Source organism: Myiozetetes cayanensis, unplaced genomic scaffold (genome assembly GCF_022539395.1).
Source record: "Myiozetetes cayanensis isolate MyiCay16 unplaced genomic scaffold, myiCay2020 scf14, whole genome shotgun sequence".
Classification (NCBI taxonomy): Eukaryota; Metazoa; Chordata; class Aves; order Passeriformes; family Tyrannidae; genus Myiozetetes; species Myiozetetes cayanensis.
Window position 1 is genome coordinate 20274645 of NW_026087048.1, and position 25050 is coordinate 20299694.

Here is a 25050-nt window from a genome sequence, read left to right on the forward strand (position 1 = left end):
CCATTTGACAGCTCTGTGCTGAGGATCCAAACACTTGAGTGTTGCCTCGGGCAATGGAGAGTGAGACGAGACGTGGGAGTGCAGGAGCTGAGAGTGAGGCAGGACCTGGTCTGACCCGGCTCCCGGCACGGATCCGTGTCCTGCTGAGCCCCGGGAAGCTGCAGCAGGTCTGGCAGAGGGGGACACAGACCCACGGGCCCAGTGAGCTGGATTCCCACACCAAAGCTGTGTGAGGGAGTCCTGTCCCTTGCTCAGTTAAAATGTGCAGAATGAGCTGTTCCACCGCTCGCTGTGAATGAGAGTCAGTTCAAACACACTCGCAGACACAGCCATTGGTAACAGCCTTGTGTTGTGCTTCCCACTGATCAATATAACAATTAATTCCTGCTCCCAAGGCACCTTCTGCCACAGCTGTAACAGGGAGCAGCCAATGCTGAGCCGGAGCTGGGCACGGAGCTTCTCCCTCTTCCACTGTGACACAGGGCCAGTCTGAACCCCCACTCTCTCCTTTTCCCTTCCAGGGACACTCACTGACACTCAGGTGGCTTTTATCACCTGGAGCAGTACCCTCCTGTTCCTTATCCTTCCCACCTTGTGAAGTCACAGCCATCAGGCTTTAATAACCTTCTTTTTCCTTTCAGCATTGGCTGGAGTTTACCAAGTCAGTTGTGAAGCAGATGCGGGGTGAGTGTTGTAGGTGTCCCAGACAGACAGTGTGTGCTCCTTCCATCTTAGAGGTATTCCCATTTTCTCCAGCCTGTCCCTTCTGGGGTCAATTCGCAGCCCATGTCCCAGAAAAAGGCTCCCATCACCTGAAAGTTGTTCTGGTGGGTTGAGAGCAGGGTCACGCACCAGCAGCCCCACTGCAGCCACAGCTGCCCGTGACCCCCCAGGACGGGGCACCAGTGTCCATGGAGAGCAGGACAGCAGAGGTGGGGATGAGGGAATGAGATTTGGGAGTGGTTTGGGTGGCCAGCAGATAGTGCTGCTAGTGCTTCCCCGCAGCTTTATCAGGGACATCTGCATTTCATGGCCACTGCAGCGAGGAATGCCTCCCTGCCTGTCTGCTCCCTCCTCACCGAGGGCAGCAGGGGTGTCTGGGGGGAATGGGGCAGGCAGGTGAGACCCCCAGCAGTGTCTGACCGTGTGCTGGAGCAGGGTGGTTCAGGATGAAGGGGAAAGCCCTGCCCCTTGGTGACACAGTGCCCCTGTTGTCCTGCAGCCCAGCCTCCCTTCACCATGTGCTTCCGTGTCAAGTTCTACCCCACGGACCCCGCGGCGCTGAAGGAGGAGATCACCAGGTAGGGACGGAGCCTGCGCGGTGGGACCGGCGGGGCCGAGGCAGGAGCACAAGGCTGAGCTTTGTTTTGTAGTCAGGGGAGAGCAACAGCTGTTGGGATTTCCAAACCAACCTGGACACTTCAGGATTGTCCCAGCTGTGGGGGAAAAGCTTGGAAATCCCCATCTGTGCTGAGTCAGCACACGGAGCCACCATACCTGGTGGGAAGCACAGGCTGAGGGTGCTGAGGCCCTGGCACAGGTTGCCCAGAGAAGCTCTGGCTGCCCCATCCCTGGAATTGTTCCAGGCCAGGTTGGATGGGGCTTAGAACAACCTGGTCTAGTGGAAGGTGTCCCTCCCAGTGGCGGGGGGGTGGAATGACGTGGTCTGTAAGGTCCCTTCCAGCCCAAACCATTCCAGGGTTCTGTGATTAACCCCCTGGCTTGGTCTTTGGCTGCAGTCGGTTCCAAACCCAATTCCAGGGCAGAGTGCTCCAAACGTGGCGCTGTCCCTGTAACACCCATTGCTGCCACTTCAGAACAGCCACTGCCCGAGCCCGCGCTCAGCTCAGGGTGTCCTTACTGTGCTGGGTCTGTGGGGAAGGGTTTGAGCGCCTGCAGCTCCCCTGACATTCCCTGGGAACAATCAGCCACATCCTCTGACGTCAGGAGCTCGGACGCTCTGGGAGCGCTGGGCGATGAACGGCGATGCAGAACCTGCCAGTGCTTCTCCCGAGTTCTATCTTTAGAGGCTCTTCAGGCCGCTCTTCCTGCCAGGAGGAAGAACATGAGGAGAGCTCATGGAGCAGTCTCAGCAGCTCTGGAAAACAAGCCCTGGCTGTGGATCTGTGGAGCTCTGGAGCACATCAATCCCAGCTCCTTGACTGATGGGGTGGGGAGGGTCAACTCTGCCTGGGGCAGCCGGGCTGGAGCCTCTGCTGAAGGGTTCTGAGCTGGCACCTTCCGTAAAGGGAGACCTGAGAGCCCCTTGGAGCACCTAAAAGGGCTCCAAGAGAGCTGGAGAGGGACTGGGGACAAGGGCCCGGAGTGGCAGGACGAGGGGGAATGGCAGCACACTGATAAGAATAAAGGGTTAGACAAGAGGAAATCCTTCCCTGGGAGGGTGGGCAGGCCCTGGCACAGGTTGCCCAGAGAAACTGTGGCTGCCCCGTCCCTGGACGTGTTGGACAGGGCTTGGAGCAAGCTGGGCTAGTGGAAGGTGTCCCTGCCCATGGCAGGGGGTGGAACACAGGGAAGAATTTCCTCCCAACACCTCATCTAACTCTGCCCTCTGTCACCTCCACGAGTCCAGGTTGAGTCCCATGCAGGTGAGCTGTCCCTCCTTGCTACCATTTGGGGTGTGCCTGCAGCTGCAGCTGGAACCTGGCCTCAAAATTCACTTTCCCCGGGACAGAGTCCACTTCGATATCTTGATTTCTCTTTAATATATTTTATCTGTGCAAATTAGTGGTTTATCTCATCATAAACATGGATTTGAGCAATGAGGCATGACTGAGAGACTGCAGAGTGTGAGTCTGGTTATTTGAATGCATTTCTGAGCACTCCATTGTGCTCCTTCCGTCTGTGACTCACATTTTATCATCTAAAGGTTTTCCCAAACACCACATGACTCAGCCCAAACTGTTACTTAGGTTTAAATTTATTTAAATATGTAATTTTCCAACATAGTTTGTCTTTTCACTGGGCATGGAGATAGGGATGGGTGAGCACAGGAGGTAATGCCCCCTGGGTGTTACAGTGCCAGCCTCTGGCAGGACAGAGGAGGGATGGGGGTGTGTGCTGGGACCTGGAAGGACACAGAAAGTTTGGGAAGGAGAAAAACCATGTTATGGGGAAGCTGAGCAGCCAGGGGAGGATGCAGGACTGGGAAGTTCAGCAGTTGCTGGTGAGCTCTGGACCATGAGATCACCTTCAGAGCATCATCCTCAGGCACCTCGGATGGGCTGGGGGGGCTGTAGTTGTGTTCTGGTACCATGAGGAAAGGTGGTGGGTATCCAGGCTGATGGAGACGCCCTTGGGTTGAGTGCTGGCCCCAGAGTAGGCATCATGTCCCTGTGGGCTGGAACAGGACTGGGATGTGTGGATTTGAGCCCCAGTCCTGGCCAGAATCAGCCCTTGTTCGCTCCCAGCAAGTGTCAAGTCCGGTAAATGAACTGCTGGGAGAGAGATGTCAGAACAAGTGTCTGGTGGCAGATACTCCACATTTAAATTACCTGTTTGGGTAATTTAAGCTTTGCTTAGTAAATGGACTCTCCCTCCTGTCCCCAGGTACTTAGTCTTCCTGCAGATCAAAAGGGATCTGTACCACGGGCGGCTCCTGTGCAAGACGTCGGACGCGGCGCTGCTGGCTGCCTACATCCTGCAGGGTAACGCCTTGGGCCACACCAGTCTGCTTTTCACACTGTGCACTGGTTCCATTATTGCTCTCATAGCAGGTCACTGCACCTGGAACACTGATATTCCCCCCCAGGGCTGGGCTGGGCTGGGCTGGGCTGGGGGAGGACAAGGCTGGGGGCTGGGTCTCACCTGCATCCCGGCCACGGTGTTCCCCATGAGCATCCTGTTGGCTCATCCAGCCCCTGCCCTTCTGCCTGTTTTCCTGCCTACTCCTGCACCTTGAGGAATTAATAAATTTGGGACCATCTGCTGCCAGGTGATTCCCACATAAACAGTGGAATTGAGTGGATGCAGTTAATGCCTGACAAATGATCCTTCCCAGTGGGAAGCACAGTAGGGTTGGAGCAGCATTCCCAGGGTGCTGCTGGGATGGGGATGCACACTGTGCTTTGGTTGTGTTGCTCTTCCCGACTGGATCTGTCTCCCACCAGCTGAGATTGGGGACTATGACCCAGGGAAGCACCCAGAAGGTTATAGCTCCAAGTTCCAGTTCTTCCCCAAGCACTCAGAGAAGCTGGAGAGGAAAATTGCGGAGATCCACAAGTCGGAGCTGAGGTACCAGAGCTGTGGGGTTTGCTGATGCTCGGAGCACTGTTATCCCTGTTTGGGATTGTCAGTCCTTAAAGTGTGTAAGCTGTGTCCTTACGTGCAGGGGTTGCTGCCCTCTGCCCCCAAACTTCCCTTTCCTCCCCTCGGATGAGATGTCTCTGCTGCAAGTAGGGAATTCATCTCTAAATCTGGCAGATGTTCCTTTTTGGCCCTTCCCAGTGCTGCCAGTTCAGTGGAAGCTCCTGTGGAAGGAACTGGCAGGAGAGGATGAGCTGGGCTCCAGTGCTGTGTTCCTGTTGATCCCATAACAAATCTAACAGGAATGAGCCATAGCTGATGCCTCATTGTTAACAGAATCCCAGTAGCTGCCTTTCCTCTCTTCCATGGATTGTTCTTTCCCCTGTTTTTTCCTCCTGCAGTGGGCAGACACCAGCTACTTCAGAGCTGAATTTTCTCAGGAAAGCCCAGACTCTGGAGACCTACGGGGTTGACCCACACCCATGCAAGGTAAAACAGTTCCTAAAGCTGTTGCTCAGGTTGGATTCCCCAAAACCCTCCCAGGGATGTCCAGAGAAATTGTAGGAAAGCATTTTCACATGCAGACAGCTGTAAGAGAGGGGTCAATCGTGCTGCTGAAGGAGGTCATTGGGAGGCAGTAACAAGGTCAGTGACAGTGGCTGAGGAACCACCAGGCGTTAATCTGCTAGGGACAGTTCATCACTCTGCTCTGCCCAGCCCATAATCCAGTTTGCTTTTGGAAATGCTCTTAATTGACTGTGGATGTCACTGCCTGTGGCTCTCTCTACTCCTGATAATCCCATCACATGCAGATGGATGTGGGACACAAAGCAGACAGAGAATTCTCCCCTCAGGCAGTGCCTGCCCTGGGGTCCTCCCAGGGCTTTTCCCTGAATTGTGCCACATTAACACACAATTGCAGTAAACTGGAGGGGAGTTTCCCCGTTTATGGGCTGTTTGTGAGTGCCCCAGGGGTTGCTTTGCTCTGAATTCCCTCTAAAGCAGTGCTCTTGTCAGGACCCACCCATTTCTGGCCTTTGCTGCTAAAGTCAGGTAGTTACCTTTCTTTTACCCCAAGAACCTCTTAAATATATTTGAGTTACACTGATTCACGTTCTTACAACAGCTAAGGACAAATATACACACTTCTAGGTCTATTAGCAGAATTCAGCCTAATTCATCAAGAGCTGCTGTTAATGTGCTTAAAGGATCCAAAGAGAAACGGAGCCGATTCTGTTCCCTCTTCACCAGTGGATTGTGGAAAAGTTGGGATGAGGGGCTGTTTCCTCTCACCAGGCATTCTCAGTTCAGTGCCCCTTGACTTGGTCCTGTTTGCCTGAAGTTTTCATGTAGTAGTTTTCCCAAAAAATACAAACACAGAAAAAAGTATTCCCTTCTTAAGCAGGGCTCCCTGGAGCTGCTGGCACCGTCCCTGGGAACTGTTCTAGACATGAATCCCTGCATGAATGTGTGTGAATAGCAGGGGTTCCCTCTATTTCTCTCTGTCAAATGAGGGACAGAACTTCTGGCCTAAGCAAAGAGAATCATGGAATTGTTTGTTTTGGAAAAGCCCTTTAAGACCACTGAGCCCAACTGCTCCTGCAGCACTGCCAACCCCCCACTAACCCATGTCCCAAGTGCCACATCCACGTGTTTTTTGAACCTGTGCAGGGTCCAATGTCCTCTTTAGCACTCCCAGCCCCTACTAAGCCTCTGCACCTCCAGGAGGGTCCATCACTCTGCTGAGCCCCTGCTTCCTTTCCTGAAGGCTTTCCCAGATCTGGGGAAGAGCCAGAGCACTTTGGGCAGCCCAGGGCTTGAACTGTGGCAGGTTTCTGCCCTCCCTCTGACAGCCAGGGCTGCAGTGTCTCCAGGGGATGAATTTGGGGTTCACACCCTGCCGTGTGCAGGTGTTGGGTTGGGAATCAGCTCTCTCTGCCTTCCAACCTTGACAGGCTGAGGATGGATTTTTGTTCTGAGCATCCTTCAAAAGCCCTCTGGATGCCTGCTGGCCAAAACCAAAACCAGGATGAATCCAGCAATTGCTGATCAGCCACAACAATTTCACAACATTTTCACAATTGGGTGTGTCTGGTTTTCCCTGCACCCAGTGCAGTCACCGATTGCTTCCCTGGAGCTGCCCTTGGGATTGGGTTGAAGTGCTGCTTGCTCCAACCTGACAGAACTGATGGCTTTGAACTGGCTTGATGCTGCCCAGGGCATTGGCTGGGCAGGGCTCTGAGGGAGAGAAGTGAAACCAGCGGTTATCATGTCCTGGGTTAATTACTGTGTATATTAGTAATATAATAACAGTGTTTAGGACCTGGGCTTCAGTGATCCTTGTGAGTCCCTTCCAACTCAGGATATTCTATGACAATATAATATATAACTATATTAAACTACGTATATTGTAGTACTTATTATATATATTAAATTACTGTATACCTATATAACAATATATCGCTACATATAATAGTACAGTTACAATATCTCTTATAAAATAAGTGTTAATTGCAACAATGATAACATGCTATTATGCTAACAGCATATATTCTCTGTGTCAGTGTGATATATAAATGATAATATGTAACTACACCGTGGTGCTGGCAGAGCTGGCACAGGGGCTGCTGCAGTGCCCCAGCTGCTGGCTGGGGGTGGCTGGTGCTGCCCAAGCTTTGGTGCCCAAGCTTTGGTGCCCAGCAGCACCTCCCAGCAGTCCCTGCCCAGCAGCACCTCCCAGCAGCACCTCCCAGCAGCACCTCCCAGCAGTCACGTTGCCTTGCAGGACGTGTCGGGGAACGCGGCATTTCTGGCCTTCACGCCCTTCGGGTTCGTGGTTCTGCAGGGAAACAAGAGAGTTCACTTCATCAAGTGGTGAGTTCCCACCCAGGACTCCAGCCACTCCATGGGTGTCCTGTATCACCCCAGAGCCTGTGAGGGATGTTTGGGTGTGTGGGTGACCCCCCCACCGTGCCAGGGTTGATGGGACGTGCCCGGACAGGGCAGTGCTCGGTGCACCCAGAGCTTTGCTGCCCCTGACTTGTTATTTTCTACATTTGTCTCTCTTAAACTTCACCGTCCCCATGTTGGCCAAGTCCCAAGTGCCCCCAACCCCTCTGAGCCTGGCTGGGATGTTCCCAGGTCACTGTAGCATCTCCAGTTTTGGCCAATGTATCCCTGGCACCTGGCACTGCCACCAGGCACTGCCCATGGGACGAGCTCCCTGCTGACCCTCAGCTTCACTCTGGGGTGTCCCACATTCCAGCTCCAGGTTTCCGAGCCAGGGCTGGTCTCACCACCCCATCACATCTTCCAGGATGGAAAACAGGGTCTGGAAGCTGCCCTGCTGCCATCCCAAACACCGGCTCTCATGGGAGTGGTGCCAGGAGCCAGGCTGGGTGGGTTTCAGGCTGTGGTGGGCTCTGCACAGCTCCCACCTGCCTGTCCTTGTCGTTCCAGGAACGAGGTGACCAAGATGAAATTCGAAGGGAAGACTTTCTACTTGTATGTAAGTCAGAAGGAGGTGAGTGTTCCCCCTTCCCAGGGGACTTCCTGGGCACTGGGTGGTCATGTCTTCAGGGGGTTCTTCAGGAACTTGGCAGCAGCATCACCCTGGCCTGGCAGGGCAAGGGAACAGGGATGGTGACAGCGACTGCAGCTCCATGACAGTGCTGGGGTCACCTCCCTGCTCCCACTGGTGCCCTGCTCTGGGCATCAGATCCCTCAGCCCCTCGGGCTGTGCTGGGGCAGAGGCTCTGCCCACTGTTGCTGGCCATGCCTTCCCGCTGGTGCTGCCTTTGGGATGATGGTGGTTACTCATTGCTGTATCCCACAAAGTCAGCTGGAACACCTCTGGATGGAGTTGGCTCCCACAGGAGCCACCAGCAGGAGTTTTTTTACAAAAGTTGTATTTCTGGCTGTTCCCAAAGGCTGAGAGCAGAGGGGTGGGTGGCAGAACACTGGTACACATCTGCCCATCCCTCATGCCCAGCACCACACCGGGCTGTCAGCCTATGCTCCAACACTGCTGTGTCCCAAATGGCTCCAAAGCAAGATCTGTCCATGCCAGTGCCACTCTCCAGCCCTGTCTGCTCCAGTCTCCGTCTGTCCAACGGGCACCACTCCCTGTTCCCCGCTCAACTCCCTGTCTTTCTCCTCTAGGAGAAGAAAATTGTCCTCACCTACTTTGCCCCGACACCAGAAGCCTGCAAACACCTCTGGAAGTGTGGGATTGAGAACCAGGCTTTCTACAAGTAAGTGGTGGTTTGTGGGGTGTCCTGCAGCCCCCCTGGGCCGGTGCCACCTCTGGGCTCCATCCAGGCTCTGGCATTGGTCACTGCCATGGGGCACCTTGTCCCAGTGGCCCTGGCAGAGCCACAGTACTGAGGAGGTGCCAGTGGATTCACCATCCTGCTCATGCCATACTTAACCCAGCCCACTTTGCGCTTTGTAATGAGTTTTATTTTAATCAGCAAGCTGCGAGACAGAGCGTGCAATGCATTCCCACCGGGAATTCTGCAATCAGCAGCTGCAATCAGCAGGTTTCGCTCCTCATTACATGAACATGAAATGAAATTGCAATATTGCTTTACAAATCTCCCTGTGATTAATCGTGTCAGTGAATTACCACTGGGTTGTGCACCCAGCAGAGTGGACTGTGGGCTCAGCTCAGGTGCTGCTGGGCACTCCTGGGGTGAGGGATCAGGTCCCATGGGATGGGAAGGAGATGGGATGGTCCCTCGTGGTGGCTTCACCCACCCCAGCAAGTGCCCACCTGCCTAGGACAGGCCGTGTCTGTCACCCTGCAATGCCCAGGCCGTGGTGGGGTTTCAGCCCCCTGGAGAGCTTCAGCAGCTGTGTGTGGATGTCACTGATGGCCCTGTGGGACCCAGTGGTAGCTGGGTCCAGCTGCTCCAGCTGCTGGAGACTCCTTGGCAGTGGGTCCATCCCGGCCATGTTCCTGCTGCCAGCAAGGACAAGCTGTGCTGATGGAGTGCTGTGTCCCTTCAGCCAGTGCCACCCACTGCTACCTGCAGCTGGTTCATTCCTGGGCATTCCACATCTCCAGGGCTCTGCTCCTGTCACTTGGCCTCGCTGCCATTGGCTGGCAGTGCACAGCTCCCACCTCGGCTGGGTGCAGGGTCAGTCTGGGGGGTGATGCTGTCCCAGCAGAGTCCCTTGTCCTGGTCACCCATGGGATGTGTTGGGAACAGAACTGGGCAGGGCTTTGCCAGGACGCGGTGCCAGGGCCATTCCCAGCTCCTGGCAGGCAGTGTGGGGTGCTCACACGCTCCCGGTGCTGTTGCAGGTTGGAGAAGTCGAGCCAGGTGCGGACGGTGTCCAGCAGCAACCTGTTCTTCAAGGGGAGCCGCTTCCGGTACAGGTAAATACCACGGCAGGGGCAGTTCCTGCAGGGCACCGGGGAGCAGTTTGGGGCTGCAGCAGGCAAGGGCCATCTCAGGGTCCTGCAGAGATCCCCCCATTGCAGTGCTGACCCCAGCCAGGCCACCAGCACTGCTGTCTCTGTGTCACAGCTGCCATCCCCCTCCCTACCCTCAGAGTTGCAGTTTTGGAGGGACAGGAGTGAAGGAGGGGAGAGGAGAGTGGATTTGGGGTTTGAGAACAACAAGGAGTGAAACAAATCGCTATGGTCCCTAAATTCCTGGGGGCAGTTGCTGGAGTGAGAGCCTGGACCTGGGACCTCGTATCTCAGTGGCACAAGAGACCCCAGTTGTGAGGTGCACGATGCCAGAGCCCTCCTCACCAGCATGGGAGGACCTGGATGCCTGTGGTGTGTCCCCCAGCTGAGGGGAAGTGGTCCCATGGTGTCCAGCATCCGATGCCAGGCCAAGCAACAAAACATGGTGGTAGAGGTGTCAGCTCAGCTTTTCCAGGCTCCTCCATTGCCCCTATTCCCAGCAGATATTTCTGCTTTCCCCTGGAGCTGTGGGGAGACCCTGCAGGGAGTTGTGTGTGTGGGGAGGGCCCAGGTGGTGCCATGGGGGGATGTGGTGGCTCACCGGTACCGTGCTCTTCTCACCTCTACTGCTCTTGACCCTCCTGCAGCGGCCGTGTCGCCAAGGAGGTGATGGAGTCCAGCGCCAAGATCAAGAGGGAGCCCCCGAGATTCACCGGTAAGAGCCCGGCAGCAGCCCCCAGGGATCGGTCTGCAGGGTGGGGTCCCACCAGGAGCACTGCCACGTGCCCGGGGCGCTGGCACCGCCCTGCCTCTGACCCCGTGCCCGCTGTCGTCCCCAGGGCTGGGCTGGTGCCGAGCCGGAGCTGCCCATCCATCACGCACGGCCCGCGGCTGAGCAGCGTGCCCCGCACCCGCCGGAGAGCCGTCCACATCTCCATCATGGAAGGTAGGACAGGGGGGTCCCTGCCACCACCGGGGCTTGGGAATGGGGACACGCAGAGCTGTGTGCACACACGTGACCCCCTGTACACACGTCAACACACGTGTCCAGCTGAGTCTGCAGCCCCGGTGCCCTGTCCTCAGAGAGGCCGGTGTGTCACCAGGCTGGGACAGGGAGGCTTCTCCCCGTCCCGGGACTGAATCGGGGTGGGATGCACTGGGAAGAAGAGCTGGCAGAGGTCCAACACTGGGAGCAGCTCTGGAGCTGCCCCACGGGGCTGGGGACACCACTGGGGACTGTGACAGTGCCACTGGTGACAGCAATGTCTGTCTCCTGGTGTGTGCTGGGTGTTGGGGGTTGTATTGTGGCTGAGGGAAGGTGCACAGAAGTTTGTGAAGATAAAAAAAGATTTGGAAAATGGAGATACTGATGAGGGATCTGGGATGGCCCAGGAGCCGGGGAGAAAGGGGTGGATGCCCCCAAGCTGTGCCCTGCTACTGGATGGGCTGTGGAGCCAGTCCCTGTCCTGGCACACACACCAATCCTGCTCCCGGGCAGTGCATGGGGACAGGGACTGCCTGTCCCAAGGGACAGGATTTAATTCCACTGAGGAATCCCAGGGCTGGCGCCTGTGCCGGTTTTGGGGGCGGAAGCACGCAGGGTCACCTCTGCCACCCAGTTGCATGTGACACCCTCTCCCCCACATGCAGTTGTGAAGCAGCCAGAGCATGAAATCATCTCCCACCATAAATCACCCTGAGCTGGTACCACCCCTTTGCTTTTCCTCACTCTCACTTCTCCTCGGTGCCCAAAATAGCCCTGACCCCAGGGCCAGCAGCACCAGTGCCACTGGAGCAGCCGTGCTGGTGGCCGTCCCCGCGCTCCTCCTGTCCCCGTGCCGTCATGGTGAAGTGCCTGGTAAAGATTAAAACCAGGGTCAGCGTCCACCTGTGGCTCATCAACCACTGCTGCCGGGAGGTGCGGGTCCGGGTGCTGGCCCTGGGGCCGCGCCTGCTGTCCCGGGCCCTGGGGATCCTGCCGCTCCTGCCGGCCGTCCCCAGCCTTGGCCCCGACGCTCCGCACGGCCCTGGGGACGCCCCTGTGCCAGGTAATGCTGCGCTGCCAGCTCTGGGCTCTTCTGGAGTGTCCCCAGCCCCAGGGGCAGGCGGGATGCAGGAATGTTGGATGTGGGATATGTGTGGTGGGGAGTGGGCTGGGGTTTCTGGTGCTGGAGGGACCCTGGGTTGTTGTTACCACAAAGCAGCAATGGTGGTGGGGCTGGACCCGCATTTCCTGGGATTTTCTAGCTTCTGATGGCAGTGCCATGGGAGCAGATGGCAGGAGGGTTTGTGTCTGGGGGGTCAGCTCTGCTCTCGGTGTGGTGATGAGCAGGGGAACCCCTCGGTGGGTGTCCCCCTTGCCAGGGATGCAGCAGGTGCCAGGGGGGATGTTCACATGAGATGGGAGAGCACATAACTGTCGTGGTGAGAACGTGTTCGCTCCTCTCCGCCCAGGCTGCCCCGGTGCCCGGGGGGCACGGGCGCTAAGCCGGGCTGAGCCGGGGCAGCCGGGCAGTGTTTACAGATGAGAGGCTGCAAAGCCCCGGGAATGCGGCCGGGTGGCTTCGGGTGCTTCACCCTCCGCAGGGCCAGGACAGGCGGTGACAACACGCCAAGGTGCTTTGGTGCAGTGTCCTCCCTGCGGGGACAGGTCCAGCCCCGGCCCTCTCCAGCAGGGTGGCCCTGGGGACCCACTGGTCCCGACCACGATCTTCAGCCACCCTCCCTGGTGCTGGGGATGCTGCGATGGCAGAGCTCCTACCCTGCCTGCCAGAACTCCCAGGAACAAGTCCCACAGGTGTGGGGGTTCTGGGAATTTGGAGGGGAGGTTTGTGGGGGCAGGAGTTCCTCGAAGGAACTGTAGGCTGTAACTCAGCCCAGTACAGGGCTCTGGGCTGTCACAAGGAGCTGGCACACAGCTCTTCCCATGGCTCCTGCTCCTGTGTGTGGATGTAGAACATTTGGTTTGTGGTGCATCATTAAAACTCAGAGCAACCTGTGCTGTGGGGGTCTCTGGCATGTGATGGGGGACATCCCCCTGTGCCAGACCAGCACAGCTCTCTCTTCACACACCTCCCACACTGGGGTCTCTAAGTTCCCACTCTGAAGAGGGCAGGGTCTGTTCCAGGGCTCCCACAACTGCTCAGCTGTGCTGCCCACGCAGACTCTGGCTCAGTGTGACCCCTCTGTGCCTCTCTGGGGTGCAGGGGTTTGGTGGGGTAGGGCTGTGCCAACCAGGGGATAGATCTGCAAGGATAAATCTTGAAGTTTGGCCCCACGGGCTGCAGAAGGCTTGGCTGCACCCAGTGCTGCCGCAGGGAGAGCCCAGCCCAGCTCAGGGTTGGCAGTGACCCACCCGCTGCCCCAGCATGGCCTCCCAGGGGTGTTTCTGCCCCCCACCCCTCCCTGCACCCCCTGCTCTGCTGACCGTGCTCCCCCAGCTCATTCCTGCCCATGTCTGGGTACTGTCAGCAGCTGCCCATGGTGCCAGGGGCTGGCAGTGCCAGTGGCAGAGGGGCCTCAGAGGTGCTGCAGCAGCTGCCAGGGGGGCTGTCACCGTCACCTCAGGACAGCTACAGCCCATGGGTGATTTGTGATGAGCTGCCGACAAGCCCGGGCCCTGCCTGCGTTCCAGGCTGGCAGCCAGCGCTGTCGCTGACGGTGACGAGCCACGTGGGTGTCGGAGTGTCAGCGCCACAGCTCATGGCTGCAGCAAAGGGGCTGCGGGTCCTGAGGGACCAACAGAGACAACCACCACCACCAGCGTCCCAGGGACACCGGGCTGGGGGCAGTGTGGGGGGCTCCTGGCACTGGGGAGGGCCCCCCCCTGCTCCAACACACTGAGCATCCCCTCTTCCCCCTCCCCCTGTCCCCCCAGGCCTGGAGTCCCTGCGTGACAGCGCCCACTCGACCCCGGTGCGCTCGGCTTCCCACGGCGATGCCTTCGCGGGCCCCGGGCGGGGCGGCCGCGCCGAGAGCAGCGAGCGGGTGGCCGTGATCGCCGACGAGAGCTACAGCCCGGCCGACAGCGTGCTGCCCACGCCCGTGGCCGAGCACAGCCTGGAGCTGATGCTGCTCTCGCGCCAGGCCAACGGGGCCCCGTGCAGCATCGAGGAGGAGAAGGAGTCGGAGGCGGGCACGCCGGCGGCAGAGGCGGAGGTGGGCGAGCTGCGGGCGCTGTGCCCGGGCGCCGGCGGCCTGGGGCCGGCACAGGCCCAACAGGTGAATAAGTTTGTTTTAAGTGTCCTCCGTTTGCTCCTTGTGACAGTTGGACTCCTCTTTGTTTTGCTCCTCCTCCTGATCGTCCTTACTGAGTCCGACCTTGACACTGCCTTTTTCCGTGATATCCGCCAGACCCCCGAGTTCGAGCAGTTCCATTACCAATACTTTTGTCCCCTCAGGCGATGGTTTGCCTGCAAGCTCCGCGCCGTGGTAAGCCTGCTCATTGACACCTGAAGGCAGGAGGCACCACGGGGGCCTGGGGAGAGACCTGCCGCCGTCCCCGCGTGGGACCCGCCGGGCACACACTAACCCTCCCTTCCCGACCCAGAGCCCGGCGCGGCCCGGGAGGCGGCTTTCCGGGAGGAAGATGAGGGTGGGCGCAGCCCCCGGAGCCTCCTCCCTGTGCCTGGCCGCCCGCTCCCACCCCCCGGAGCCCGCACAACACTTCCTGCCCCGATCTCACGCGCATGACTTGGGAAGCACCGAGCAGAGAGGAATTCATTGCTCTGCCACCCCCACGCAGCACCGGGGCTGGCGGTGCCATTCCGCAGGACCTTTAGCAATGGTGCTACTGAGGTTTAATTTAACACTCGTGTACTGTTACGGTATCAAATCTGCACTGTGCCCACCACCACCGCCCTCCACGAACCGCTTGGCAGAGCCCTCCCTGCTCGCCGGAGCCTCCTCCGAGGTGACGCACAGCGCGATGTTCTCGGGGACGCCCCGGTGCCCCCTCCCCACGGCGCAGCGATCGGAGCCCTCGCCCTGCTGCGGACTCAGCCCTTCGCCACCTTTTTAAGCCTTGAAGCATCGGTGCTCCTGAGGGCAGGGGAGCACAGGCAGCCAGGGAATGCCGGGCACACACGGCCAAGCCTGGCACAGAGCTGGAGTGACTGCGTCAGATTTACTGGGAAGACCTTTACCCTCCGCCAGTTGTACCTGTTTTGTAAAAAAACCAAGCAAAAAGAACAAAAAAAACCCAAAAAACAAAAAACATTTCAAGGTCTATTTTAACAAGGAAATGCTATTTTGTTATGGAATCTAATCCAGTCTTTTTTTACTTCATGGATGGGGTGACCGTGGGTGCCGGTACCGAGCAGTTCCCAGTGAGCAAATGGTTGAGGAGCAAACGCTTCCATAGGGCAGGAGCCCAATGCCAGGCAAGCCCTGCTGGGTTTGGGACAGAGAAGGAGCTCTGGGTCTGGGACTCTTCTGAAGAGGACAGAAGTTCAGGAGCACAGGTGACACTGAAGAAGCCAACGGACACCATTAGCCCCAGCTGTTCTTAAGCAAAAGTCAATAAACCTGACTCATCGTGCTGGTGACACCCCCCAGGACCGGTGATCACCGGGAGCAGCAGCCCATCCATAGGGAGCAATAACAGCCAGTTCTGGTAAGGTTTGGGTGAGAAGCTGGACGTATTAGCAAAAAAATAAAAGGTGAAAGCAGCTGAACAAGTTTAATTTCATCTCAGGGAGAGATTTTCTGTAAACTGGGGCCATAACTGCAGTTTTACAAAGCCTGATGTCCGTGTTGTCTGTGAGCATCCACCACCCACCGCTGAGCGGGACAGTGACGCTGGGCCAGACTGGGATCATGGGCACTGCAATAAGGGGAGAGGTCCCGTTTATCGACGTCTGTCGGGGGGCACAGACCCTCCCACCCAGGTCACTGCCACGGCCACCTGCTCACAGCACGAGACCCGAGGAGGGCCTGGGGCCCAGCCCTGGCTCTGGAGCAGGCAGGAACCCTCTGGGAAGGCTCCAGGAGCCCTCCGGGAAGGCTCCAGGAGGCGGAGGAGTGATTTTTTTTTTTTACATGATAATCCTGTTTTATGCAACATAGCAAAATTAACTCTTAGTGTAGTGTTCCTACCTCAGCCCGTAGCGCTGGTGTTTCTATGCAGTTGTGCTCGTCCCAATGCTGATGTTTTTCACCCCGGGTTAACGCTCTAGTGTCGTCCTTCCTCCTCCTCCTCCTCCTCACTGCGATGTTCTGTGTGACGTGTGACAGCTCCATCCCACGCTCCATCCTCTTCGGACACATCCTCCAAGTCCCCTCCTGGGACCTCCCACCCGGTTTTCCTCGGATAACACTCCGTGCCAGCCCCAGGTCACCTCTGCCGTTGTCACCCAGCGTTTTCCTACAAGAACATGAGAACTGGTGATTTTGCGTTGTACGTTTTCCCGTCCGTCCCAGGTTCCGTCCCGTGTTTCAGGCCCTGTTAGTTTTACCTGGTTTTCTATCAGAATGTTTCCATAGGTTCTGAGATCAGAAACCCATCAATCTCGTCCTAGCATACTGCATCTTTCAGCAGTAGACAGTAAAATACCTGAAAATGTGAATTTCTTAGTTTTCATAAAGAAAATCTAGAGATTAACCTTTCATGTGCCAAATACTGTAAGTTACATCCTTTCTTCCTTTGAAATGTACCTTTTTCTACATATCCAATACCTTAGTTAGCATAAAATCATTGGTGCCATGAAAAGTATTTTTGAATTTAAATAAATATTTAAATATCATGAAAAGCAGAGTTGGGATGAGCTTTGTTCAGTATTTCTGGTGCTGGTACTGATTTTTTTCTTCCTTTGAGTGAAAACTCAGTTCATCCAACTGTGATGAATTTGGTCTTTTAGCAGTGAAGAGCAGGCTCAGGCCACAGGGAGCTAATGTTGCTGCAGGTGAGTCCCTCACACATCCCTGCACTGTTTGAACACAATTTTTACAAATGCACCTGGAATTTTGGGCCCCTTGTGACAAGAAAGACATGGAACATGCCCTGAGATTCAGAACTGATGGACAGAGCACAGCTGCACTCCAGCTTCCCTCATGGAAATGGTTGAGAAGTTCCTCATCCACGCTGCAAGTGCTGATCCCATGTTTTTTCTTTTTAAATCACTTCGTCATTGGGGAAAAAATCTGTTTTGGTACAAATGTCCCAGTAGGATTTATTTCCATTGAAGATGCGAATGCCCAAAGGTAGTTTAAAGGATTTATTTATTTATTTATTTATTTAAGGCTTTTAAAACACAATTCTGTCCTGAGAAATAAGTCAGCTTCGGAACTGCTTAATACAGAATAGACAAAGTTAATGCAAAAAGGGAAAACTCTGCATCTGAGGCACCACTTCTATTCTTTGAACACGTGAAGGCGGCCACTGGAGTTACCCCCCACCAGGATGTTCCGACTGGGGTGCACGACGTTGATGGAGCACACGGAGCTGAGGCAGTCCAGGTTGTAGAAGGAGTGCAGCAACTTCCCTGTGTCCTGGAAGACGTTGATCTGCCTGGGCTGTGCCATGCTGCCCACCAGGAAGCAGTGCTCCTGCTTGGGGTCCCAGATGGCCCTGAAGCGGGTCAGCCAGCGCCCCGTGTTAGAGTTGTGTCTGCAGGGGAAGAGAGAGAAACGTTCCTCCTAGTGAATCCACGATTCTAAATCATCCTTTATGCCCTATCTGCTCCCTCGTCTTCTAAACCCTCAACACTTGCACTGCAGAGATCATCCTGCTCAGATCCCTGCAGTGGATCCCTGTCCTGGGATGGGCAGGATGGGAAAAGAATCCCAGAAAGGGTTGGGTTGAAAGCAACCATGAAGCCATGGGCAGGGACACCTTCCACTATCCCACATTGCCCCAGTCCCCGTCCAGCCTGGCCTGGAACACTTCCAGGGATGGAGCAGCCACAGCTTCTCTGGGCAACCTGTGCCAGGGCCTGCCCACCCTCACGGGAATCCCATCTAACCTTGCCCTCTGGCAGTGGGAAGCCATTCCCTTTGTCCTGTCCCTCCAGGCCCGCAGGGAGTGGCCGCACCTCGGCCCAGGTGTGCTCTCCTCACCTGGTGGAGCTCAGGGCTGTGATGGTCGATGACAAGGACGTGGTGTCGTAGACCCTGGAACACAACAGCACCTTAACAGAACGTACAGGAGCTACAAAGACATGCAGGATCAGCTCCAGCCAGACCACCCGGGAGCAGCACAGACACCCAGCTGGGACACAGGCACCAGCATCCCAACTGGAATTACTGAATGTGCTTTGGGAATTGGATTTGCTTTCAGCTGGAACTGCAGCCCCACCCTTTCTGAGAGCTGCTGGAGGAGAGGCTGGATAGGCCAAACCCAGATTCCCACCCACTCTTCCACCCCCGTGGACATGAGGATTCCACCCCGCCCTGGGCAAAAACACTGCCAAGGTCAAACTAAATCAGGCAATTATCTAAATTATAGTCACAAACAGCAAATGAGAAACAAAAAACTCCAATACAAGCAACTCACAGCAGCTCAAATTATTAAATGGTAGGCTACTTACAAAAGAGCTGATATTATCATAATTCCAAGTGCCAGCAGCTAAAAATAAACAAATTTCTGAGCACTTTGTGTTCATGTTCATAAGCAGGTTTTGGCTGGCTTTTGCTTGGTTGGTTTCATGTTTTTAGTTTGGTTTTTTGCTTGTTTTTTAAAGATTAACAGTACCTGTGTATTTCACTGCTCCCTGTTAAACATCCTTCAGAAAAATGAGAATTAGGAAAAAACCCGACCAAACAAAAAAAATCATAAAAAACTACATTAAAAACATTCATGCAAATAAACCTTTGACAGAAAGTTCTCAGTGACAGGTAATGCAGAGAGGTAATAATGATGATGATGAAGTTGGTATTTTGCACAAAGATTCTTCCCTCCAGTGCCTTACCTCAGCTTGTCATCAGCACAAACCGTCACCACCCTGCTCCCAGTGACAGGTGAGAAATAGGCTGAGGCCACACTTTTGGTGTGTCCTGTGAGGGAGCTCACGGGCTGGTTCCCCTTGGGCTTCAGGTACCGCATGTCGAAAATACAAACGTCCCTGCAACAGGTGCCACACACTCACAAGGGAACACTTCATATGCTTCATTTACCAAAACAGCTCCAGAGCCACAGCAGGCTGTCTAGGAGCTGGGTCAGCGTTTCCATACTCACTCCAACAGTGGCTCCAAGGGTTTTGGGGAGTACCAGAACCACCCCAATCAGCCCCTCGTTAAAGTCCCTCTGTCTGCCAAAGCCCACCAAGGCCCATCTGCCCCCATTTCCAAAAGGTGAAGGGAAGCCAAAGCAAATCCCACTTTAAATCCTGCTAAGGACTGAAAACTTGTTTTCTGAAAAGACCAAGACAGCTTTGAGGATGCATTGAGGCTGACAAACTGCTCATGCCCAGCTCTCCTGCCCTCCTGCACCCTTCAGAGCCCACCCCGAAGCACAGGCAGACAGACCGCTGGAAACAGAATAACCAGTTCAACTTGAGCTACGTACACCAAGCCAGCAGCCAGGAAATACTGTTTGTTCACGGGGTGCACGTGGACTGTCCGTGTCCTCTTGAAGCCAATGTCTGCAGAGAGCTCCGAGGATGTTCCCGGAGTCCGTCTGTCCACCACCTCCACGCCCCCATCCCAGTGTCCCACCAGGGCAGTGGAGGCACTGTCTTCCAGGAAGTCGAAGGACGAGAAGTTTTCCTCACTCCTGCAGATCTGAGCACAGGGAAGGTCAAATGGTACCAGAACTATAAACAAAACACAGTGAGTTGTTCCCAACAACCAAACTCTCCCTGGGCTTTGGGTTTCATCCTTGCCCTCGTAAATTCACTAAAAGTGCTACTGAAGTCTGTCCAATGTGACAGCTCCAGCCTCACCCAGCCACACAGGAAACCCTTCCATGAAACAGGTATGCTTTCCAAGGGGAAATAATTAGGAGCTAATTAACCATCCAAACCAGGCCGGCAGCAGCACACTCCAAATTTGCTGTTAGAGCTGCTACGAGGCACTGTCACCTCTGTGTTCCAGCAATCAAAGGGCTGTTGGCCTTGAGCACATACTGAGCGAGGATTAAGGATACCTTTCCCTCCTCCAGTGCTGCAGAAACCTTTAATCAGGTGCAGAAATGTGAACTTGGCTCCCTATAATTAGGGAGATCAGCCTCGGGATGTCGCCTCATGCTATCCCCTGGGGATATGCCCCTGCTCTCACAGCAGCAATTAGCACAAGCACAATGGTGCTTCAGGAACACCCTGTGGCTCAGCTCTCTGGGTGTGCAGTTGTGCTTGTTCCACCAGCACTGATATTCCTACAGGTATCACAAGGCCAGGTAACTTGGCCTAAGGTAAACTGAGCAGGTTTTTCTTCCCTGACCTCTCAAGACATCATCTTGCAAGCATTTTCCTCAAATAACAACCCCCTGGACCTGCCTGCCTGCAGCCCTGCTAAAATCATGGTGCCTGGAAGGGCTGGGGCAAAAAAAAGCTTTAAGCTGTAGTAGGTTGTTCCCTTCCCAGCACTGGAGCTGATCAATGCAGCTGTGGCTGTCAGAACCCAGCACACCCTGCTCCAGGGAAGCTGTGGAGACAGACACAGCATTCTGTGTCCTGAAGGCTGAGAAAAGCAAAGGCAGCTCGTGGTTTATGTTGTTTTACAAAGCTCTTTTGGGTCGTTTGTTTGCAGGACTCAGTTCTCCCAATCACTGTCACTGATTAAAGGCAATGCCTTGAGAAAAGGCACACATTGCTAAATATGGGAAGAGGAAATTAAACTCAAGAATTGCAGCTCTCTGCAGGAAGGAAGTTGGGAGAACCTGGGCCCTTACTGGATTTTGGTGAGTAGGAGTCATCTCCCTATTTTGTGATGTTAATTAAAGGTTAATTCACGTGTCCTTGTGGAAACAAAACCTTGAACTTCTTGCTAATAAAAAGACCAAATAACTTGTTACAAGCAGACTAAACCTTCCCAGCAGTGCCCTGGAGAGGTCTCTGAGGAGGCAGCACTGACTCACCTCATCAAAGACAGCCCTGGTGACATCGCCACAGCGCAGACTGTCAGTGCTGAGGGACAGCAAGTGAGCAGGGTTGCAGGGAGAGAAGTGCATGCAGCTGACCTGGAGACTGTGGGGGATGAAGATGTGGGCTCCTTCCTCAGACCCGCAGCTCTGCAAAATAACAGAGATTCCAGGTGATCAGTGTCATTATTTCTATTAGTTACTGCAGCTTTTGAAGTTAAGTCTCTGGTTTTTGGCTGTTTTTGGGAGGAGGCAGAGGGTGCAGGATGCGCCACACCAGGCTGTGCCCCACCTGCACCCATCCTGTTTCACACACCTGTGCAGGTGAGGAGCACACCAACCACTCACCACATTCCAGAGGCCCACGTGCCCCCACTTGTCTCCAGCTGCCACGAGGATGGTGCTTTCGGAAGGGTGGATGGCCATGGAACACACTCGGGATTTCACCACCTTCCTGACGTTCTCCTCGCTCAGCACCATGCTGCTCAGGCTCTCCTGGTACCTGGAACACCACAGTCACTAAAGATCACAAAAACGCTAATTAGAGAAGGAAGGGGAAGTGGACAACGCCCACTTTCAGCCGCTGTTCGTTACCTCTCTATGTCAGGTGTGCGTCTGTCGGCATCATCCGCTCTCAGCTACAGACAGAAAGGAAATGTTTACCAGAAACAGAGCCCAGGCTAAATGACTTTATCCGAAAGTAACTAATTAGAACTAATACTACCTCACTTATCCTCATCCATGTGTTCAGTAAGGCCTCTGTCCGTTTACTGCACTCCACCTGATCCTCTGGAATCATAGGCACAGGTCCAGCTGGAACCTGAGGCTGGGACGACATTGGCAATTTTTGTAACTCAAACAAACTAAAACTACAAACAGGATGAATAGGACATTCTAAGAACGTATCTACAAAAAGAAAAACGTTAATAACAAAACCTTATTAAAAAGATACAGAGAATTTCACTGAACACAGAAAAACTGCCTCCCTGGGTTTCTTGCTTTTCTGGTACTCCAACAAGACCTGTATTACAGATTCAACTCTATTCTACAGCTCCATGGAAGATTTAAATTCCCATCTCTCAGAGCAACATACATTTTACTTGTTGCTCTGTCACTGCTTGAAAAGATGGTAAACATTTCAAAGGGAAATAAACCAGAGCCAAAGTTACACTGAAATAAAGAACAGAGTAATAAACTTTTGAGTTTAAGGCTTTTCAACTCCATGGGCTGTTGATGTGGCATGTTTTACCTCAGGACCCCTCTGTGCTTCCCAAACTGCACTGTGTCACCTGCCTGAGGCCTAGAGCATTGTCTGACTTGTGGAAATTGTGGAGAGGCCCTGGAGTGTGACAGAACTGACCCTTCATTGCTGTCCCCGCATCACCACCTCCCAAACGCCTCAGGGCTTACAAGCCGAGCAAGCACCCGGTCAGCGTCACCAGCACTGGTTTTATAGAGTTGCTGTGCACACACAATCCTCCAGCCCTTCCCCTTCTCACATATTCCTCTGCTCCTGGCTGGGCAGGTGTCTCTGGCACAGGAATGGATGGCTCCACCCTCAGCAGGCGCATGGATCGTCGCCGGGCTGTTTCATCCTCCACCTTTTTAGGCTTGGGTCTGGAACAATGAAAATACTCAGATACAGAACATGAGTCCCTGCGTTTAGGGACAGCCTCAAGGGTACAGCTGGGACACAGACTGCCATCCAGCCCCTGCAGGAGGGATGTGGTTCCTTTTCCCCTCAGTGACACTGAGGAACACTGCATGAGCACTTTGCAATGCACACACATGTCCTGCACCTTTATTTTCCTACACATCCCCTTATTTTCTAACACTTCCCACCACTGTCGCTTCCCTTCCAGCCCTCCTCATTTATTATCCATCCTGCCACCCACCCACTGAGCTGTCCTTTCCCATTTTCTCCCGTCTTCATTTGGGCTTCAGCTCATTTTCTGCTCGGCCTGGAACTGGTTTGGCACTACCAAATGTCTTTTCTTCTGCACTAACTGGTTACCCTCTCCCTTGCACCTTGTTCTTCCCCTCTCTTTTTTTTTCCCCCATACCTTTTCCCAACATTGGTTTTCATCCCACAAAAAGGGATCAGGGATATAAATTTCCTCTACTGTTATTTTACCTTTTGGTGCCATGTGGTTGTCTTTTGGTTGCAATTTGGTTAAGTCTTGCAGCTGACTTAAAGAGAAAAAAAAGATTAATATATATATATATGTATAAAACAAGCGTAAAGAATTAACTGGTATAAAATAGAATTATCTCAAGGCTGCAATGAACCCTACTGCAATTATTTATAATAAGAAGAAAGAGAGAAACTGTGGCTGTCCCATCCCTGGAAGTGTCCAAGGCCAGGTTGGACGGGGCTTGGAGCAACCTGGGCTGGTGGAAGGTGTCCCTGCCCATGGCAGGGGGTGGAATGAGATGAGCTTTAAGGTCCCTTCCAACCAAACCATTCCAGGATTCTGTGATTTTCATGGGTTTCCTCACACACCTGCCCCAGTGAGGGAAGGGTTTCACACCAGGAGGGATGACAGTGCAATTATGAACACTTAGAAAGTGCATTTTGTTGCTACTTAGACTTTATACAAACCTCGTGCAGCTTTAGAGCAGCAAAGAATTTAGCATTTTCTGTAATGTTTTTCAGTCTTTTTCTTTCATAAGCTGATAGGTCGGAGTGTCCATCCTACAGGAAAGAAAAGTCAGTTACCCTCCAATGTACAGTTATGTGGCTGCAAGAGAGGTCCTAGGCTCTGAGTCTCTGAACTGATCATTCAAGTGGTTTGATATATTTGAAACAAACATAAAACCATACAAACTGGGGTGATCATGTATCGACACCAAAACCTGTCCATATAGGTACATCTTGCTTTACAATACTTATTCTGGCATTAATTCTGTGAAAAGAGCAGTTCATCAAAATTTTGTTAGAATGAAAACAGTGAAGAGACTCAAGAACTTAAGTTCTTAAGTAGAACTTAAAGAACTTAAAACTTCAGTCTTACAGCAAACACTGTGCATAAATGGAATTCAGTCTTGGATCATTTTTGTATCTCATAGGGAAGGTGGACTTCGACAAGCTGAAATACTAAGCTTAATGTCTTTTTTATATAGTGGTGCCCAAAACTGTGTACTCCAAGCATTTTGTGCGCCCCTCTGACATTATGAAAGGGTAAAATGAAGGGGGTACACCGCCAGCCAGAGGCTGAAAATGGGGGGAAAATTACATACAGAGAAAAACCACAAATTTTGCTTTTATAAAAACCAGCACTTTTATAAAGGTAAGAACCGTGGGCCGGGCACTCACCGGGACCGCATCTCCGCCGTCGCTGCCGTCGCTGTCCGCATCCCACAGCCCGTCGAGGCCGCGGGCGGCGGGGCTGGGGCCGGGCGGGGACCCTGGCGGGGACCCGGGGCCCGCGGGCTCCAGGCACAGCCTCTTGGCGGCCGGGGCGCGGGGCCCCGCGGGGCTCGGCAGCCACTTCGGGGACAGCGGCGTCAGCAGCACCCGCGGCTGCTGCACCGGGGCCGCGCTCGGCGGGGGCTCGGCCGGGCCCTTCGGGGGGGAGTCCTGAGAGGGCAGGAGGGAACGGCGCTGGGCAGGGACCCGCGGCACCGCCGGGCACCGAGCCCCGACCGCCCCGCTCCGGGGCCCTCTCCTGACAGCCCCAGTCCCCCCGGCTCCCCTCTCCTGACAGCCCCAGGTGGCCCCCGGTCCCCTCTCCTGACACCCCCGGTACCCCCGCTGCTCCCGCCGGGTCACCTCCCCTCACAACCGCGGTGGCTCCCGGCCCCTCAGTTCTCACAGCCCGGCCGCTCCTGTGGTCCCCGGTCCCCTCGGGTCCCTTTCCCTCGCAACCCTGGTGCTCCCGGCCCCTCTCCTCAGAGCCCCGGGCTCTCTGCCCGCAGCCCGGACCTGCAGGCGCTGCCGAGTGTCCGGTGCCGGCTCCTCGGGGTCCCGCGGCGCGGGCTGGGGCAGCGCCATGGCGGGCACGGGGCGGAGCGGCCGCTTCCCGCCCGCACAGGGCCGGCCCCGCCCTCAGCCCTTCCCGCCCGCGGCACCGCCGGGGCACGGCCAGGCCCGGCACGGCTCGGGGCGCTGCCCGCCAGTGCCTCCCTGTGAGGGGGGGCAGGCCCTGGACAGGGTGCCCAGAGGAGCTGTGCCTGCCCCATCCCTGGGAGTGTCCAAGGGACAGGCGGGACGGGGCTGGGAGGGACCTGGGATAGTGGAAGGTGTCCCTGCCCATGGCACGGGGTGGGACTGGATGGGCTTTAGGGTCCCGTAACAAAAATCAGTCTGGGATTCTGTGATTCTAAGAGCAAAGCCGTTCTGAGTCGTCGCTCA

The 25050-nt window shown here is 54.9% G+C and overlaps 2 protein-coding genes across 3 annotated transcripts in view; one reads left to right on the forward strand and one right to left on the reverse strand.

Moving 5' to 3' along the window:
• Nucleotides 1-16927, forward strand: part of FRMD5 (FERM domain containing 5) — a 72258-nt gene extending 55331 nt beyond the window's left edge. The window contains exons 3-14 of the mRNA XM_050309571.1: nucleotides 642-684; nucleotides 1223-1301; nucleotides 3568-3665; nucleotides 4128-4251; nucleotides 4665-4752; nucleotides 7049-7137; nucleotides 7723-7786; nucleotides 8425-8516; nucleotides 9572-9646; nucleotides 10330-10389; nucleotides 10513-10628; nucleotides 13560-16927. Of these exons, the coding sequence (XP_050165528.1) occupies nucleotides 642-684; nucleotides 1223-1301; nucleotides 3568-3665; nucleotides 4128-4251; nucleotides 4665-4752; nucleotides 7049-7137; nucleotides 7723-7786; nucleotides 8425-8516; nucleotides 9572-9646; nucleotides 10330-10389; nucleotides 10513-10628; nucleotides 13560-14137 (1506 nt within the window). The 3' untranslated portion in view covers nucleotides 14138-16927. The remainder of the gene's footprint in view (nucleotides 1-641; nucleotides 685-1222; nucleotides 1302-3567; nucleotides 3666-4127; nucleotides 4252-4664; nucleotides 4753-7048; nucleotides 7138-7722; nucleotides 7787-8424; nucleotides 8517-9571; nucleotides 9647-10329; nucleotides 10390-10512; nucleotides 10629-13559) is intronic.
• A 105-nt stretch (nucleotides 16928-17032) lies between these two features.
• On the reverse strand, nucleotides 17033-24690 carry WDR76 (WD repeat domain 76). Of its 2 annotated transcripts, none has more exons than XM_050309542.1 (13): nucleotides 24622-24690; nucleotides 24013-24276; nucleotides 23299-23391; nucleotides 22831-22886; nucleotides 22196-22313; nucleotides 21421-21522; nucleotides 21291-21334; nucleotides 21045-21198; nucleotides 20694-20846; nucleotides 19185-19399; nucleotides 18589-18741; nucleotides 17738-17791; nucleotides 17033-17288 (listed from the first exon to the last, which is right to left on the reverse strand). In XM_050309542.1, exons 1-13 carry the CDS (start codon nucleotides 24688-24690, stop codon nucleotides 17033-17035), a joined length of 1731 nt encoding a protein of 576 aa, XP_050165499.1. The 2 variants fall into 2 exon arrangements, 1 of the variants encoding a protein (XP_050165499.1); XR_007628144.1 differs by having other exon boundaries at nucleotides 17239-17288; nucleotides 17644-17791.
• Between the last annotated feature and the right edge of the window lie 360 nt (nucleotides 24691-25050).